This window comes from Lepidochelys kempii, chromosome 8 (genome assembly GCF_965140265.1).
Source record: "Lepidochelys kempii isolate rLepKem1 chromosome 8, rLepKem1.hap2, whole genome shotgun sequence".
NCBI lineage: Eukaryota > Metazoa > Chordata > Testudines > Cheloniidae > Lepidochelys > Lepidochelys kempii.
Window position 1 is genome coordinate 52,341,653 of NC_133263.1, and position 18,791 is coordinate 52,360,443.

Genomic DNA, 18,791 nt, shown 5'->3' on the forward strand with positions numbered 1-18,791 from the left:
TACTCACATGCATAAAGTGCAGGACTGGGGCCTAATCTAGTGCTTTAATGAAAGGTAACAACTGAACCTAATAGTATGTTGATTCACAGAACTGTTACATTCAGGCATGGTAATATGTTGTTTAAATAGATGAGCTTTGGTGTGTTCTCAGGAAGTGAAAAGCAGAGTAGAAATCCCCCAAAGAATAGACACTTTCCTTAATCTAAGGAATCTGGAATGTGTATGGCATTTTAAATATAGAGCTCCTCATGCATAGCAGGGGCAGACCCTAACTAGTCCATTAAAATGACTAAGTGAATTAACTTCTAGTATAAAATGGAATAAAGTACAAGTACAGCTGTGTATTCGATATCTTCCCCACCCCTCTTCCCATCACCAGTTCTTTGGTAAGAAGTTCAAAGCTGCTGCTATGCTGTCTGTCTTTGCTGTCTCAGCTGCCGTACACGAGTATGTCCTGGGAGTCTGCTTTGGTTATTTCTATCCAGTCCTCTTCTGCCTCTTCATGTGCTTTGGAAGTAAGTCACCAGGAAAGCGTTTGGTAAAAAATGAAATATACAACTGTAGTAAAGCCCAGAGACTAAAATGGTGATCAGGCTCTGTTGGGCTAGTTGCTCTTCAAACACTTGCAGAAATGTTTCCTGTAGAAGAGTTCCAGTTGGAGACCCAAATCCTGCAAACACCTGCGTCCAAGGGGTCCCATTAAAGAGTTACTTATGTGTTTTCAGGATTGGGGCCTAAGGAGGCAAGGGATATAAGGGCAAGAGAAATTGTTATTGCTATACAACTAGCCATATACATATTTCCATGCATATATAACATACCAAGTTAATGTATATAAAAATGGGCAGTGAACTTATAACAACATAACTTTTCCCTTTAGCCAGCCCCTCAAGGATGAGTTACCACGCTTCTGCCTAGTAACCAATATTTTTATTTTTAAAGCAATAGCATGAGGGAGTAGTTGCTCAGTTTTTATCTTGCTACAGTGACTGATGTGTATAGGTGTGGCCTTCCAGCATTGAGTCGGAGGATGGCATCTTCCCTTTCCCCTGCCTCTTTTTGTGGGAGCATGAGTGTAAACATGTTTACTTTGTGGGTGATGTTTGTTATGGGGCAGGCACAGCTGCCTTCCACCCCCTGCTCTGCCAGCACTCTTCACTCCTGTGCTATAGCACACTACTGCTCCCGTTCTAAGCTGAGGCTGCCAGATGGACCTGGTTGTTGGCCAATTGCCTGGTAGTCTTGTAGGGAACAAACCTGCCAATGTGATACATATCACTTGTGAAAGAAGGTAATGAGCATGCTTTCCTGTGCTGTATGGACTTTTCCCATAATGTGCTATCAATACAGTGGAGGCATGGAAAGCAGTCTGATGATCAAATTAATTTAGTGGAAATGAAAGGAGAAGTCAAGAGACGAATTGGCTCTTGATGTGTGTTAAAACCTGAGCTTGCAGATGTCCTGAATAGTGCACCTTGATGGCTTTCTATTTCCTCTTCCAGTGGTTTTCAACTTCATTCTTAATGACCGTCGGAAAGGGCCCATTTGGAATGTGATCATGTGGACCTCTCTCTTCCTGGGCCAGGGTGTCATAATTTGCCTTTACAGTCAGGAGTGGTATGCACATCAGTATTGCCCCTTGAAAAATGTGAGTGATTAACCTTTGATTCTGGAATAACTAAGTGTACAAACAATGAGAAGGGACAAGCTTGGTTTGGGTAAAGGACAAAAGATTAGCGAGTGTCAGACTTATGGGGGAAAAGGGCGAGAAATTGTAATATGGTAGAGGAGAGCAGGAATGGACTGACATGGCATAATCTGGAAAATGGGGGCTGATGATGTAAAGAAGTTGGTTTCTATTTCACTTACTGTTTTTTTTAAACTTATGACATGAGCATAATAAGAAAAACTCCAGAATAGTACAAAATTTGAGACCTCTTACATGATTACTGACCTCTGAGATCATTTTGGAGAAGGGCTGACTCTACCAACAGAAATTAGCGAAGGTCTCTGGCTGACAAAATCTCAAGAATCTAGTATTTTACTGCCCGTTGTTCATCTTCCCTCGCACCCCCTCCTCCGCGCGCACACACATTTTCAGTTTTACTTTGTCAAGTCATTTCTTTAAAGAAGTCTAAACAGTGCATTTTATTTCACCCTGACTGTCAGTTTTCAAGTAGTAGGCTTCCATCCTTTAAACTCTGAGCACTTTCATCCATTCAGGCAATATGTACTAGTATTACAGTGCAGGGGAGGCAACATGCTCAGCCTCCAGGATGAAGAGAAACAGTTGTGGGATTTTTGTTTTTGTTTTTGTTTGGGTGGGTGGGGGGTTGTCTTGTGGTTTTTGTTCTGTTGTTTTTTGCATTGGTTGGGTCTGTAGGGAATTTCCCCTTGCCTTCAGCAGTGGCAATCCTAAAATAGGGAAAATAGAAACATTTTTCTAAAGTCAAACATAGACAACTTCAGTCCTAAACAAAAACCCTTCATTGTCTGAGTAGTCTTGATAGCTCAACCTGTCTTGCTTAGCACCTTGAAAAGGCATTCAGCAAGGTTTTACCTGAGGCCCATTCTAGGTGGGCTCAGAATTCAAAGTCTGGTCCTAAGTTCCCTCTAAGCTGTGCAGCTGCCTATTAAGCCCTGTGCAGGGGAGAGATGCCTCTCCCCTAGCATGGACCTGCCATGGAAGAGGCACCCCTCCCCCTCAGCCCCAGTGCAGACCTGCCAGGGGAGAGGTGCCCCTCCCCACTGGCCCCAACATGGACCTGCCCTGGACTTGCTGGGGCCGGGGCAGAGGAGCCTCTCCTTCAGCCTGGCCCAAGACTGCGGGAGTTGCCACAGCCAGGAGAGGTGCCTCTCCCCCTGCCCTGAGCTGCTGCTGCAGCAAGAGAGGGCTGGAGGGAGTGTTCTCTCTCCCTCTCTCTCTCTTCCTCTCCCTCTCCCCACCACAGCCCCAGGGCAGCCTGAACCCCCAAACCCCTCATCCCCACCCTAGAGCCTGCACCGCCCGCACCCCAACCCTCTGCCCCAGCCCTGAGCCCCTCCTCCTGAACCTCTCAGCCCTGGCCCCACCCCAGAGCCTTCACCCCGTAGTCTGAGCCCCCTCCCGCACTCAGAACCCCTCATCTCCAGTCCCACCCCAGAGCCTTCACCCCTAGCCAGAGCCCTCATCCTCTGTACCCAACCCTCTGCCCCAGGCCTGAGCCCCCTCTCACACTCCAAACCCCTCTGCCCTACCCCCACCACATGAATTTTATGTACACCAATATGAAGGAGACATGGCATGAAACAATCAGCTGCTGTTGTAGATCTGTCTTCGCTGAAGACAGATGAATAGATTTTTTTTGTAATGGTCATAGACTAGATGCTTATGTTTACCTGAAAAAATATCTGGCTCCACCCTGCTGTCAGAATCAGTCATAGCCTCCGTGACTATCAGATGGAGAATATGTGGTGTTGCTGTCTTCTTTTCCTGTAAGGGGTGTGTGAACAGAAAAGGTTATAGACTTCAGTAGATATTACAATAATGTCCACCACTACATGTCCATGACTAACATGCTGCCTCTCTTCTGTTGTGTCTTCTAGCCCACGTTCCTGGACTATGTGAAACCACGTTCCTGGAATTGTCATATTCAGATTTAAAACCATTAAACCCAGCTTTCATCTTTCTTCCCATATCTGAAGATCAGCCTGTGCTCCTCCAAGGACAGGGACCAATGACATCATTCACTTCAAATATTTTTTTTAAGGGAAGTTGTGCCTCCTGATTATTGGAGATAAACTGTTTTTGTAACTTTACTGAGGCAGCCCAGTTGAAGTGGACTGCAGCAGGCTTCCAGGTAGCTCTCATTTCACACAGCTCTACTCAGTCATTCCCATGTCAGTCATGAAACACTGAGATGAAGGTCATGTCCATTGAATTTTGCTCGTTCCAGCGGCACTTCGTATTTTGCTACTCTTCATCCAGACAGTAGATGGGCTGGTCAGACTAAGTAGAGCTCAGCGGTAGCCTCTGTCAATCTGTTTTAGACATTCCTTCAAAGTTGTTTCCTCCTTCAGTAACTGGAGAGGTCTACAGAATCTGTATGCTCTTTGGAACCCTCCTTGTTGCTATGGTAGTATTATGCGACAGAGCAACATGTCTTTGCATCATAGCCCAAGTTTTGGTGGATGGCTTTCTATGCCCTCTGTCTGGAATTACTTTCCACAGACAGTACATAGGAATTGAAAATGGGCTGGGGAAAGTTAATTTTTAATGCTGAAGACTTTTTCTTTCTGTGGTTGGAATGATCGATCAGTTGCTACTGGCTATATGAAGATATTTGCTATACTCAAAAGTAGGGCCCTGAGTGCATACATTCTTAAACCAAAAACCTCTGTTACACTAAAGCATAAGATTGGTCCCTAAATCACAAGAGCCTGACCTCTTTGGCTGTCAGGATTCCAACTACAGCTCTTATGCCTCTAGGCTTTTTCTGTTGTGCTCTGAAGCTCATGTGACTATGAGCAGTAGGAGTTTGCTTTTTCTGACAACTTACCTCCCTGTACCCCCTAGACTAATCAATTATCTTAGGGGGTACAGAACTGCCAAATGAAAGTGAAAACTTCTTGTTGTGCATGTGCACTTACTATTCTGCGTATGTTAGTATGCATTGAGTATTATGGAGCAGGTTGAAAAAATCCCATTGATTTCAGTGGGACTTAATGTATTCTCATTCAAATAGCTCCACTGGATATAATGCCCATTAATCTTGCCACATGTTGACAAGATGCTCCATAATGGCTTCCTGACACAAAAGCAGTTGAAAATAAGGGGATGAATCAAAGCCTTTTCCCGCCTTCTCAATGCTAAATCACTACTTTTGCAATGGAAAGCCATATCTCCCTTGGAATACTTGCATCAAAAATACATGGAGTCAGGAAAAGGTCATGCCCTAATTTGGGAGGGAGAAGGGACCATTGCACTGCTACAAGGAGAAACTCTGATGAAAGGGTATTCAAACTAGGAATATTCCCTTTACCACAGCAGTTGCACATGATTTTATCTGATTGAGGTTCCCTTCCAGTTACTTCCGCTTTCCTTTCTATATGGAGATGTCAGTTCTGCAGTCTAGGTTACAAATGAGTTCAGAAACTAACCATATAACTCCTGATTATCTGAATAGCATTTATTCATTTAAGTGATGTGTACAGCAGGGACACAATTGAATTGTATGCTACAGTAATTAGCTTCCATTGCTTGAAGGAACCGAGTGGTAGAGAACAACTTGGCTTTCATTAAGTACTGTAATTTCACAGTTACTCAAATGTTTTTAATGGCATTTTTATGAGTGGCGAGTTGATCCTGTTGACCTCCAAGCCACAGGCATGGCTACCAGTGCTGACAATGAAAGTTATTTTCTAACCAGAGTTGAAACAACTTCATCAGAGCCAACTATTTTGATTTTAAGTATTTTTTTCTTAGTTTTTAGTTCCTGTCCAAAAGGTAGGTCTCCTGCTCTTATTAAAAACACAACCAGGTCAAATCTGTGACAAATTCAGGTTTTGAATGTATAGGATGGATTTTTTTAATTGAATGAAAGCTTGTACTAAATATCAAAACTCTTGTTTTCATGATTTTTTTTCTTTTAATTTCAGTAGAAAAAGTTTAACAAATGTGTGCCCCCAAACATAGGACATTTGTGCTAGTATATAAGAGCCTGGAGATGAAAATCATTAGAAACTTTACTCTGTTGGTTTTTTACTTCCACTAGTAGAGCTTGAACAGTTATTATGGGAGTAAATTAGACCTTTTTCTTTTAAAAAAAAAAAAAAAAAAAAAAAGCTAGTAAAATAATTGAGATTATTTGTAACCTGATAGTGTCCTTTTTAAAAATAGCTTTGTGGTCAGATAGTAGCACTTCTCTTCCATCTAAGATGAATTGAAGTCAGTAGACTTTAATCATAGTTCTTAAAATGCAATGTACTGCTTATGTATGGAAATCCTTGCACTCCCCTGGGGTATGATGGATTAGAGGCTTGGGTTTCTTGAATCCTGTGTCTGATTCCTGCTACTGTGTGTCAGTATTCTCAAAAGAAGGAAGAATTGTATTTTGAGTCTTCTCTGCCTACTAGTAGGACTCTAGGTATAACTCTATGGTGCCAGTTTACCTATAATGTAGAATCTTGAGCATTAGTATGTCAATAACCTCAATGCTTGGAGCCAAAGGATTAAAGTATTGCAAGCAGAAGCCAGTCATTATACAGGCATGTTTAATTGCTGTAACTGGCCTTTTTTCTTGACACATTCAGTTCTTACCTTGTAGTTCAAGTCACCTGAAACCATGCCTTTAGAGAGCATTAACAACTACACTACTGACAAATTTTGCTATTTTTTGACTACTTATTTTGTGAGATTTGATATCAGCTTGAAATTCAGTTTTCATGATTGCCTTGGGGAAATACTTGAGGCCTTAGACTTTCTAGCGAAATGATTGCACATTGCTGGGCTAAATGGGAATTGAAGATACTACCTTTGAAGTGGTTTTTTCTGGGTTTTTTTTTTTTTTGGTACGCTGTAGAATCCCAGAGCTATCAGTGTGGTGGTCTAGCCAGTGATTTGGCCACTTAAGGCTAACAACCTATTTGAATTCTTACTATATACACATATTAAGAGTTCTTTGTAAAATTGTGAAGCTTACTTCCACTATCTCTTAACCATCCATGAAATTGGAAGCTTCCATTTTGGAATGCCCACCAATACAACTCAACTCACTGCTCAGTAACATCACAGAAATCTGTATTATTGTGGTGAGATTTTTTTGTACCCAGTTTCTTGCATATATGAAATATGTAATAGTTCGCAAGGGTATTGTATATTTGTCCTTGTAAGAGGACTGTAGATTCATACAGAATCTTCATACCTAATGTGTCCTTTTTTTGCTGCTTTTAAAAAACCCACCAAGCTATCTAGTTTCCTGTGTGAAGATGGCTTTAGAATGGAAAGAAATCCTGCCTTTGATCTCTTAAAATTGTACACTGTTCAATAAGTATTATCAAAATAAGCCTAATTGTTTTTACTTGCTGTGAAGAAATCCATGATTTGAGGCAGGGTGCCTGGGATGGGAAGAGGCAGTATCAATCTATTAATGGAAAGTGAATCATTTGCCTTGAATCTCTGAATGTAAATGAGCTGGAAGGAGGGAATGGTTTAAATGTGCCCTCTGAGAGAGCGTGCATTCTTTTCTGATGTCTCAGGGGTATGCACCTGGTCAGCAGGATACCTGCAAGTCTCTATCCAGTGCACTGGGGTCTTTGCTGTTAAGAGTAGTCGACAACCCTACTAGTCTCCTTCCTGGAGCAGACAGATTCTAATCTCTTTAGTCGGAAAGGGTGGGCGGCAGAAAGAATTCAATGTACAAATACCACTGAGTAGAGGAAACTAAACTGCACTCTACCTGTAAGTGGTATGAACAACCTCTGGTGTTACTAAGGCTGGAATAGCTGCCAAGAGATGCCTGTTGTGGAGATGTGATTCTGTTACTGTCTGCAATGTATTAACTTGTAAATGTTCTGTCATGCAGAAACACTGTTTATATAATCTACTGGAATATATTTTGCTATCTAGGAAAGGTGTGTGGGTCTATTCTCTTCAGTGTCCCCTAGAGCCCATGTTACTGCGAGGGACAGGCTGCACTCCACCCTACTGGAGTTGGCAGGAGGGTGAAGCACATTGTTCCTGGATGTTGAGGCAGCAGGGGTGAGAGACTTTTCCTCCTCCAGTCTATGCATCATGTTTCCGCTGGAGCCAGGCTCTGGATACCAGACAGCCACCAGGGCAACCCGCCTGCTCAGCAAGCACCCCGATAACCTATTGCGTAGAGTCCTTGTATGCCCACTCTGGAGCACTCTGGGATCTGTCGCAAAGCATTGTGGAGGGATATTGGAGGAGGGAGTGATTGGGAATGGGCAAGAACTCTTGTGCTGAAGGAATAAGCTCCCATGGGGCACAGGTCCCCAGGCATCTCCATGCAGAGCGTTAAGTAACTCCCAGTTCCAAACCTGCTTTCCTCGTTTCTAAACTATGACAATCCTAGGGGTCGCATCTTCTTAATCCCAGCTCCTCTGCTTTTATCCTGTGCAAGGGCCAACTCAGTGCACTTGGTCCCCCAGGCTATCATTCATTTAGATGCCAATACAAAAGGGGGAGAGTTGGCTTCTGCATTTCTGAATCTAGGGGCTAAAATTGACTCTAGTGGACTTGCCCCATGGATACATTTTGGCCCCAGCCATCTGTGATGATGATCTCTGTTCTTTAGGAGCCTTGTTAGGTTTCCCATCCCAGTAGGCGAGGAGGTCCAGACTTTCCATAGCAGGGCCGCTTTGCTCACTTTGCCAAGAACCCAAATGCTGTGCCTGTTCTTCAACCCTCATCTCACTACAAAGGTGTTGCCCCTTGGAACTACCGGTCTCGGCATGCAATGCACAGCAAGCTAGGATGGAGTCTTGTATGCTGGGGCCTGTAGGTTGCCTATGAATGGGCTGTCTGCTTGCCTATATCTGATAAACCTACCTGTGAAACTGTCCAGAGGCTGAATGATGCATGCTTGCTTGCTTTGGGCAGCCAAGTATGCAGCCTCTTTAGCTCTTCAATTAGGGTTGCCTGGGATCTGTTTTTTGACTGGAACACCTGGTTGAAAAGGGAACCTGGTGGCTCCAGTCACCAATGCTGACTGGGCTGTTAAAAGTCTGGTTGGCAGCGCAGTGGGGTTAAGGCAGGCTCCCTGCCTGCCCTGACTCTGTATGGCTCCCGGAAGCAGTGCTATGTCCCTGCGGCTCCTAGGTGTAGGAGTGGCCAGGGAGGCTTTGTCCATTGCCCCACCCCTAGTGCTGGCCCTGCAGCTCCCATTGGCAGGGAACCATAGCCAATGGGAGCTGCAGAGGCAGCATCTGCATGTCAAATGCATGTTGAGCCTCTCTGGCCACCCCTGTGCCTAGGGGCCACAGGGCCCTAGTACCGCTTCTGGGAGCTGCCTCAGGTAAACACTGCCTGGAGCCCATCCCCCATCCTGAACCTGCATGCCCTGCCCCAAATTAGAACCCCCTCCCACACCGAAACTCCCTCCCAGAGCCCACACCCCCTCCTGCGCCCCAGCCCTGAGCCCCCTCCTGCACTCTGAACCCCTTGGCCCCAGCCCCACCCCAGAGCCTGCACCCCCAGCTGGAGCCCTCACTAGGGTGACCATGTGTCTGGTTTTGGAACAGAATACATCACACAGCAGGGCTGGCAGGTTCCCTGCTAGCTGCTGCACTGCGCAGCTCCTGGGAAGCAGCCAGCATGTCCCCACTCCGGCTCCTACATGTAGGAGGGTCCATGTGCTGCCCTGCCCCTCACCTGCAGGCACAGTTCCTGGGATGAGCTAGTGTGCCTAGCAGGTGGCTGTTGAGTGGTCCTGACATGCGCCTCTACTGCTGTTACTGTCCCGCTTCTCGTGCTCCTGTGGTTGGGCTTGAGCTGCAGCTCATTGCAGTCTGTTGCCCCATCGCCAGCACCCAGGAGTTGGAGGTATGTATCCCCATCTCAGAGTTCTGGGAATGGGGCTGTATCCCATCCCCCTCACTGCATCCATCCTAGCCCTGTATGCCTTAAAGCGCTCTCCTGCCCCCTCTTTCCACCTCCCAGACCTGCCACCCCATGTCCCTCACTTCCCCACAGCCCTGCACCCCATTCACTTTCATACACTGCTTCACTCCCATTATGTTCCTATACACCCCTGTGCCCCCCACATCCTCATGCACCTGTAGCCATCTGCCTCCCCATCCACCCCCTCCTCTCTCCTTCACTGCTGCCTCTTACCCCTACCCTGCTCTTGTCCTTGGCCTCTTTCTTTCCCCATCCTCTCCTTTACTAGCCCTTCCCCATCTATCCCCTCCAGCCCACCACCTTCCCTTCCCAGCTGGGTGTCTCTCTATGTCGGCAAGTGCGTGCACGCATGTAAGAAATTTGTTTGTGTAGGGAAGTGTATGTATTGCTGCATGTTTATATACCTATATGAATAAAATTTGCAGCCTCTTTTATTCCTTTTGCTGGCTTGTGCACAAAAATATTAATGTTATGAAATGAATACACACTTTATATCAAGCTTTTAAAAGAAGGGAACTCTAAAAGAAATATTTCTTAAAAAGTGAATGTTGACTAGTAATTGCAGAAGAGATGAGATAATATTTCATACATTTCTCCCTACCTTTGTCTAGCTACGTTCTGGGGTAGGGTAGGAGGAGGATTAGGGCTGGGGCAGGCTTCAGGTGGCACTTACCTCAAGCAGCTCCCGGAAGCAGTGGCATATTCTCCCTCCGCCTCCTAGGTGGAGGCGCTGCCCTGGGTGCACGCGCTGTCCGTGCAGCTCCCATGGGCTGTGGTTCCCAGCCCCTAGGAGCTGTGGGGGCTACGCTTGGGGCCGGGGCAGTGTGTAGAGCCCCCTGGCTGACCCTAAATGTAGGAGCTGGAGGGGGGACATGCCGCTGCTTCCAGGAGCTGTGTGGAGTGGGGCAAAGCCCCGACCCCGCTCCCGGAGGAGAGCTCCAGGCCTGCATTAAAACACCTGGCGTGTGGGACGGGGCTCTGGACTGGGGTAAGGGGCTGGGGTGCAGGAGGGGGTGTGGGCTGAGGTCACCGGTGGTGGCTCCCGGTCAGTGGCATAGCAGTGGGGGCTAAGGTACCTGTCCCTGCACCCCAGAAGCGGCCAGCAGGTCTGGCTCCCGTAGGCGGAGCGGAGGTGCAGCAACTACCTCTGCAGACCGTGCCTGCCTGTGGGCACCGCCCCTGCAGCTCCCATTGGCTACCCTTCCTGGCCCGGGGGCGTAGGGAGTCGGTGCTCAGCGCAGGGGCCGTGTGCAGAGCCCTGGGCTGGGGCACGGGACCGGGAGGGAGCAGTCTGCCTTAGCTCGCAGCGCCCCGCCAGGCTCCCCTTCCAAGGGTGTGTCCCGGTTGGAAACCGGACACCTGGTGACTCTCTCCGTGAGGGGTCGTGGCTTTGCTGAGGTGACTAAGCCACTGCCTGATCAAAGCCCTCTTTCTCCCGCCCGCTTCCCGGCTGTCCCGGTCGTAGTGCGGAAGCCGGGCGCCTGCCCGCAGGAACAGGCGCGGGAAGGAGAGTCCCGCGGGAGGGGCGGGGCGGGGCGGGGCCGGGGCCTTCCACCTTCCGAGGCGCTACGCGGACAGCTGGGGGGAGAAGCCCTTCGTTTCCATAGCAACACACTGAACGGCCAGGGCCGGTGCCACTGAGAGCGGGTAAACAGAGTCCTCCCAGCTCCCGGCATCGCCTGGGCGGGGCTCCTGGGGGCAGGCCCCGCTCGACCCCGGGACGGGGGGGGTGTCACTGCAGGGGGAGCGGCTCGTACCCCCGGCGGGGACAGGAGGGGCTGGCGGGTTGTGCCCCCTTCTCCTGCCCCGCCCCCTCAACCTGGCCCCTCTCGCGGGGCCCGCGCGCTGCCGCCCGCCGAGCTTCGCGGGGGAGCCCGTGGGCCCGTGCCCGGCCCTGCCCCTGGGGGCCGGGGTGATGCTGTCCGGGGCGGGGGGGAGGCTGCCCCCCGCTGGCTGACGGCGCTTCGCTGCACTTGCCGGCTGCACGGGAGAAACCACCTGAACCCCTGCGGGACATTGGAGCGGGAGGAACCGTCAACAGGGTGGGGCCGGCCGCGGGCATGGGGGGCAGGGATGCTGATGAGGCAGGCAGAAATATCAAGGGTACCTTGATCCAGGCCACGCCAGAATATCACTTAGGAAAGGCACATCTTCTTTCCAAGCAGTCACTAGCCAGCGGCGGCTGTTGATCATCCCGTGATAAGGCTAAAGCCCAGGGGCAGTTAACAGTCCACTTGCTGATCTAATTATTTGTGTTGTTATTGGTAACCAGATTAAAGGAAGGCTAACATGAGATGTAGCTTGACTTTGCAAAAACGATGTATATTTGCAGCTAGTAAAAAAATGGGCTGTCCAAAGGAGTGCTTACAGGGTTGCCTCTAGGATTGTTGGCGCCACAAGCAAAAAAAATTTCAGCCGCTCCCTTTTTTTTTCGTGCCCCCCGGATCCACCGCTTCCCCAAGCCCCCTGCCTCGCCTCCTCCCCCCGGCGTGCTGCATTCCGCCCCCCATTGCTTCCTGCGGCTCCCCCCCCCGCAAACGCCCACCCTAGCTCCGCTCCGCCTGCTCCCCTGAACACGCCGCTGCTAGGCTTCTCCCTCCCTCCCAGGCTTGCCACCCGAAACAGTTGTTTCACAAGCGGCAAGCCTGGGAGGAGGGGGGAGAAGCGGAGTGGCGGTGGCGGCAGGCTTAGGGGAGCAGGCGGTGGCTGACTGGAGGCTAGCTGGGGCGGCGGGGGTATATTTCTAGGGGCTGCATGGCTCACACCGGAATGCCGACCCTAGAAATGTGCCTCCCGGAGCACCTGCTTGTTTTGCTGGTGCTTAGAGCCGGCCTTAAGTGCTTAGTAAGCTGTGAAAAAAACTTAAACGCATCCAGTTAGGTAGATATCAAGACATAAAAGTCAGAATACAATGGGTGAAATGAGAGAGACCAGATTTTTTTGCAATAAATATGGAGGTAATTGCAATACAATTCAGATGTGTCCAACACAAGCATTGTGGTGTCATGCATGTAATAAAGGCAACTATTTTGACAAGTGTTTTACTCTCAACACAAATTGGAAACAAATAGAAAATCACATATATGAATGGGAGGATAAAGCACTGGTGATGATGGAGGAACACAGTTTGTCACTGGCTCTAATAATTTTAGAGAGCAAGGTTCTACAGTAGATTGGTTTGGCACTGGAAATAAATGAAGAAAAAGTGAATTGAAAAATAGATACTAGAGCTGAATTCAGTGTAATCACAACTACTATATGTGAAATGGTTAGTGCCTGCTTCATGTTAAATATTAAAACCAAGCTTTTTAAAATATATATATATATACACAATTTTGGATGCAAAGTTGGAAGGTCCAACTGATAACATCCAGCACTACATCTTTAACTCCCCTTTTAGTAGATGGCTTTAAGTGACTTCCATTTGGAATTGCCTCAGCACCAAAGCACCATGTCTGGTTCCTGACTCTGGCACTCCTTGTACGACACACCAAAGTTTTATTTCCATAAAAATGATGAAGCCCAGCAACAATTTTGATTTAATTTTGCTTGCAGGTTATTTCATCATTGAAAATTTCCTTGTATAAATGAATAGTAAACCACTCACCATGTCCCTCAATCAAATGCCAGTTCCTGGGCCACCATCTGCATCCAAACCAGAGGGCAGAAAAATGAAAGGTAGCTTATCTCTGGTACCTGTCAGCAGAAGTGCAGGTAAATCTCAGCTGGGGACCAGATGATACTGTATTAACTGCATGTGGGGTGTTGTTTAATAACCATTCACAAATGTCTCAGTCACCATGACTTTTGCAGAAAATTGACCTACCAATCCATAGTAAGAGGTTGATAAACAGGAGACTGCAGTTTGGAAGTACCCTCTTGTTTTTATATATTCACTGTATTGAGGTGGGTCATGTGGCTCTTACATTTACATCTGTGGTTTGAATATAATTAGAACACTGAGCGGATACAAAATTTGTATCAGCAGCCGATCCACAAAAATGATTCACAGATTTAAAGTGAATATTCACTGATTTGCAGGGCTCTAAATATAATCCAACACCTCAGAGCACCAGCAAAGGAATGGTGAATTTAGGATGCTCATCCTCTGTGAGTGCTCATCTGCGTGTGCGTAAATGTGTGTGTACTGTACTACCATATGTAAAATAACTCTGCAGATAGCAGCAGTTTGACGCCATATACGCTGCCTGTTTGCGGATGCTGAAATTCTCACAGAAAACCTATTGCTACATACTGAACAAGTAGCAGCAGCACTGCCTGCAGAGGAGCCACAGCAGTAGGTTTACAATGGGCTCATGTTGGAGAGCTACTTCTGTGGGGCTAATTCATAATGATGGGATAAGATGATCCTTTAATAAAGATCTATTCAAAAATACATGAGAATGGAGCCAGTTCACCATATTGTTTTGAAAACAGTGTTTCCCTCCCCAGCAAAGTGTATCAGCATCTACTGGTGGGTTTTTTCCCTGCTGTTTTCCAGAGCTCCCTCAGCTACGAAATAAATCAAGTATGCTGGACTGTTCAGGACCTCTTCCCACCTCTCTACAGTGTGATTTCATCCCAAAAGAGATCCTCCTAGCTCTGACTTCTGCTGCCAGTACTGCCTATAGCCCTGAATACTTAAGACCCCCCAAGAAAAACAGAAGTGCGAAAGACTTCAAGGTACGTACATTATCCTAGGTAGTGCCTTTTCCTCTTCAGGATAAGACCTGCCCAGAATTGTTCCATTTAGATCTATACTAGCACAGTATCCAGCTGTGCTACCAAATAGTTAAAGGAATTCTTTAGTGCAGCATGTTTTTATTCCAGCAGCTAAAAGTTTAAGTGAATTTAGTGTAGCACATGGTTTTATTAGAACAGCGTGTCTTTTCTGTATTTCTGTTGGCTAGAAGTGACTTGTTTCAATGGATCTGTAACCTTGTTAAACTTATATTATACCTGTGTTCTAATTACAACAACCTTATATGGATTTTAAGCTATTTTAAACAGGGAATTTGTCATTTACTTACCATAAAGTGCCTACCACACTTTGTTGTTACTAAAATATTAGATAACTATTTTGTCTGTATTAGTCCTGGCTTTTTCTGGTGACAGAGAGAGCTATATGGAAACTGGTTAGACTGCTGTTTTGATCTTTTCTATTTCTTGGAAACTTTATTACTATTATGATTTATTTTATTTATCATTTGTATAGCACCATAGCATGCATAAAGCTTTACAATTGGTTACTGTGCCAGTCAAAACCATCATTCTTGCCTCACAGAATGAAGACTTGAAAGGGTACACTACAATGCTCTGTTGGCCAAGCCTTCTGGATGAACTATAAATGGAGAAATTGGAGGGGTGGGGGTTAGAGAGTAGGAGATTATAGTGTTTAAGGCAAGAGGAAAATAGTACATGGACTGAAATCTTGGCAAGAGGGCTCCTGAAGAAGGGGCAAATTCTGGAGGTACTATAGCTGACAAAAAAGACAAGATTTAGTTATGTGAGGGAAGATGTGGGAGAGAACTGGAAGATAAGCATAGTATTGCAAGCTTTGAGAATCAGAAGGATGTGTGTGATGTTAACAGTGACATAAAAAGGGGAGGAGAGACTTGGGAAGTTGTGACAGGATCCCTGGGCTATAACCTGAAACTGTGGGATCGCTGTGCCCCCTTAACTCCCGAGCTTGCGCCGTCTCTCACAATGCTTTGTCAGTGACAAACAGCAGAACTTCTCCCGGTGCTGTGATCACTCAGCCTTCAGCATGTGGAGCCCCACACCCCACTAAATTGCATGAATGTACTGCTCATGAATTGTACAGAGAGCATGAATTGTACAGAGAGAGGCACCAGCCAATCACTCCAGACTCCAGCCTTGCACCCCAGAAATATACCATTACATTGCTCAAGACTCTCTTGGACAGTGCAAGCTCATTAATTAGTTTGCCAGTCCAGCAAAAGGGTAGTGGATGTGCAACAGCCCTTTTAACATGAGCTGAAATTCCTCAAGTACTTCAACCAAAACCACACAGTTTTAGATCAAATATAAAAACAGATTTTATTAACTATAAAGATAGATTTTAAGTGATTATAAGTAGCAGGCATAGAGATCAAAGTTGGTTACATAGAAATAAAAAAATTCAGTCTAAATTCTACAGACGAAGAAAAATTTGAATCAAGCAGTCTCTCACCCTAATAAATGTTACAGGCAGCTCAGTTCTCAATACGCAGGCTGGATTTCCTTCCCAGCCTGGGACCAACCTCCCCAGTTCAAAGTGTGGGTCTTTTAGATGATCTTCTGGGTGTTGAGATGGGAGAGGAGAGGCGCCAAGTGATGATGTCACTGTCCCTCTTTTATACTTTCTTCCAACTGCTAGAAAGAATTGCTGTGATGTGGGTTAGACAGCCCTCATTGCCTATGCATCCTCTGTGTGGAGTTTCTGGGATAGTAGATTATTCTTGGTGGGCCATCAACACCTGTCTGGCCAATGATAGTTGCTCCTCTATCCCTACTCTAGCAAGGCACCTTCTTTGACTCACCAGCCTCAGCATTTCTCCCTTTGGCAAGACAGGCCTGGGGTAAATCAACCCCTGTCTGCTGCACTGGGGCAGTCTTCATCTTCCCCATTCTGTGTTCCTTCAGCCATATTTTCTGGGTAGGATCATCCCCTTAGATCTACAACAAACAGAAGGTATTATTTCACTAGACACCAATACAAAGGGAGATACCTCCCCCTACCTCCTCATTGGGGTCGGGTATCATCCTGTGGTTTGCCCTGCGGAGTCAATCCTTCCCTTAGTAGGCGCTTAGGCTTGTCTATTTTCCCTATGAGAAGGAGCACAGCCTCTTCTCTTAGAGCTGCTTATTTGCCCACTGCCACTGCAGGGGGTGAGGGAGGGATAGGGACATGGGAGGGGCTTTAAAAGGGCTCAGGAAGCCCTTAATTGGAGTCAGGTGTTCCTAATTAACCTGAGGCAACCCCTTCTCTACTGATCCTAATTGACTTGTGGTAACCCCTTCTCAGCTGATAGGGAAGAGGGCCTTCAACATTCTAGAGCTTACACCCACCCACTTCCCTGGAATTTAATAGGATACGACTGTCATGTGGGTGGGGAGCTACTGCTGTTGGGCCCAGAGCACCTTCAGTCTCTGTCTGAGCTAGCCCCCTCCCCCCCGCCTTGCTGCCTCACTAGCGGTCGCCCTGGTTGCTGCTGCCGCTCCTTGGTGGGCCCTGCTGGCCTGCTTCCCCTGCCTCTGTATCCGCTACCACCTGTGGGGTCCCTCCTGCTTGCCTGGCTGCCTGATCCCTGCCCTTGGACTGGCCATCCCTTCTCTGCTGCTTTGGCTGGTGGACCTTCCCACCCTCTGCTTTGCCCACCAGCCTCCCTGCAGCGGTTTGCCCTTTCCCCTTTCTGCCTGTATTTGGCCTGCCTGGCCCAGCAGTTTTTTGTTTGTTTGCCTGCCCCACCCCAGTCTCTAGGAGTCTATTGGTTTGTAAACCCAGCCCCAGTCCCTGTAGTTAATCCCTGTGGTATTCTGGCCCTGTCCCCAGTCTGCCTCTAGCCCATTCCCTTCTCCCCTTGCCTTCTGCTGCCCCCCTTGTCCAGCCCCTTCATTCTGTGCGCCCATGTCCCCTCCCCACATGCTTGTGCTCCTTCCTCATTTATGTTGAGCCCCATTGTACAATGCACCACCCTCTGATATTGTAGTCCTTCCCCTCTCCAGTGCAGCCAAAGGAGCCGGTATTCCCATCTCATGGCATTGATTGCACTCCCCCTTCCCAGCCTTGATTGGCACCCCATTACCCCCAATTTTTGGCACCCTCCTCCCCTGCCTGCAGCCTAGTGGGGAGGTGTGGTTTGGCCTCTTGTCCCCATCCCCACCGAGTATGGTGGGGGGAAACAGCGGGTGGGACCCCCTGGGTTGACCCTGCTGCTCCCTCTCTGCCTGCTCCCCCGCCAACCATCCCTGCGGCTACCCTCTCGACCGCTGCTGCCAGACTGCCTATCATTGCCCCCTGCTGGGGCACTGGCAGTGGCGGGCACAGGTACAGATCCTGTTGCTGCCAGGTCTTCTGTCTCCTCCAATTCTGGGGGAGCCCCCCCAGCTGGTAGAAAGGGCCAGGGGGAAAAAAAGGGTAAAAGCCCTACCTGGAAGGCCAACCGCCGTTCCCTCTGCTGCAGCCCCACCATGAGCTGCGGCCCCTCCGCCCCTTCCCTTGCCATCCCCTCCACCAGCTCTTGACCCCCAGAGCGTATGCCCAGGAGGCCGCGGCCCCTCCACCCGCCACCTCGTCATCTAACTCAGCCACTGCCTCTGTTTCCATCCCTGGTGGATGGGGCTCCTTTCCCACCCTAACCAGAAAGCACGGCGTCCGCTGCCTCCTGATGCCCGCCTTGCCCCACATAGAAATGGGTGTTGGTGAGGGTGGTGGGGTCCAAGGCCATGGAAGCAGCCTCTAAGATGTATGGGAAGGTAGTCTTCTTCCTGGCAATGAAGGCTGCTGCCCAGGAAGTGGTGGAGAGGGGTCTGGTGGTGGGGGGCATGTACGTCCCCCTTGAGCCCTTGGAGGACCTGAGCATATGGGTGGTTTTCACTTCCATCCTGCTCTTCCTTCCCAATGCTGCCCTTTAGCCTTTCCTTTCGACCCTGGGAAAGCCCCTGTCAGTGATTAGCCCTCTCCTGCTAGGCTGTAACAACCCCGCCCTCGGTCACATCCTCTCGTTCCGCTAACAGATGCAGATTCAACCTCCACTGGCAGTTCATGACGGGGAAGCGCTTGAGGGGTCCTTTTTGGTGCCCCACCAAGGGGCCCGTTACCGGGTGTACTACTCTTCAGGGCAGGCCCGGTGTTACCTCTGCCAGGCGAGGGGCACGTCCCCCCACCAATGCCTCCCTGACCCTTTATACCATCATCCTTGCCCCCTGGCCCAGCCCCTGCAGGCCAGCCCTCTACCAACACCTTAGAGGGCTGGGTTCTCCTCCAGGGGAAGCAGGGCAAGCGAAAGGCACAAGCTCAGCACCTCCCTCTTGATGCAGAGTGGGAGGAGGCTCCCCATAAGACCAGGAGAGTGGCCCCTGATGCCGAGCCTTCCGTTGCACCTCCTGATAGTGTCCAACACCTAAAGCTGGCTGGGGAAGTCATGGCAGCAGCGAGAAGCAGTAC

The 18,791-nt window shown here is 48.4% G+C and overlaps 2 protein-coding genes across 10 annotated transcripts in view; both read left to right on the forward strand.

The window, feature by feature from the left end:
• Nucleotides 1–7,555, forward strand: part of SOAT1 (sterol O-acyltransferase 1) — a 44,098-nt gene extending 36,543 nt beyond the window's left edge. For all 3 annotated transcript variants that reach the window (XM_073356529.1, XM_073356528.1, XM_073356530.1), the window contains exons 14-16: nucleotides 380–515; nucleotides 1,503–1,648; nucleotides 3,586–7,555. In XM_073356529.1, coding sequence (XP_073212630.1) covers nucleotides 380–515; nucleotides 1,503–1,648; nucleotides 3,586–3,642 — 339 coding nt within the window. In that variant the 3' untranslated portion in view covers nucleotides 3,643–7,555. The remainder of the gene's footprint in view (nucleotides 1–379; nucleotides 516–1,502; nucleotides 1,649–3,585) is intronic.
• A 129-nt stretch (nucleotides 7,556–7,684) lies between these two features.
• AXDND1 (axonemal dynein light chain domain containing 1) overlaps nucleotides 7,685–18,791 on the forward strand; it is a 58,975-nt gene continuing 47,868 nt past the window's right edge. For 3 of the 7 annotated variants that reach the window (XR_012160321.1, XM_073356522.1, XM_073356526.1), the window contains exons 1-3: nucleotides 11,171–11,269; nucleotides 13,178–13,336; nucleotides 14,124–14,305. Coding sequence is in view for 5 of the 7 variants with exons in the window: in XM_073356522.1 (XP_073212623.1) it covers nucleotides 13,210–13,336; nucleotides 14,124–14,305 (309 nt within the window). In the remaining 2 variants the exon portion in view is untranslated. Of the gene's footprint in view, nucleotides 7,739–10,352; nucleotides 10,611–11,170; nucleotides 11,270–11,494; nucleotides 11,665–13,177; nucleotides 13,337–14,123; nucleotides 14,306–18,791 lie in introns of those variants that run through there. The other 4 variants (XM_073356523.1, XM_073356525.1, XM_073356524.1 and 1 more) reach the window with 4 other exon arrangements.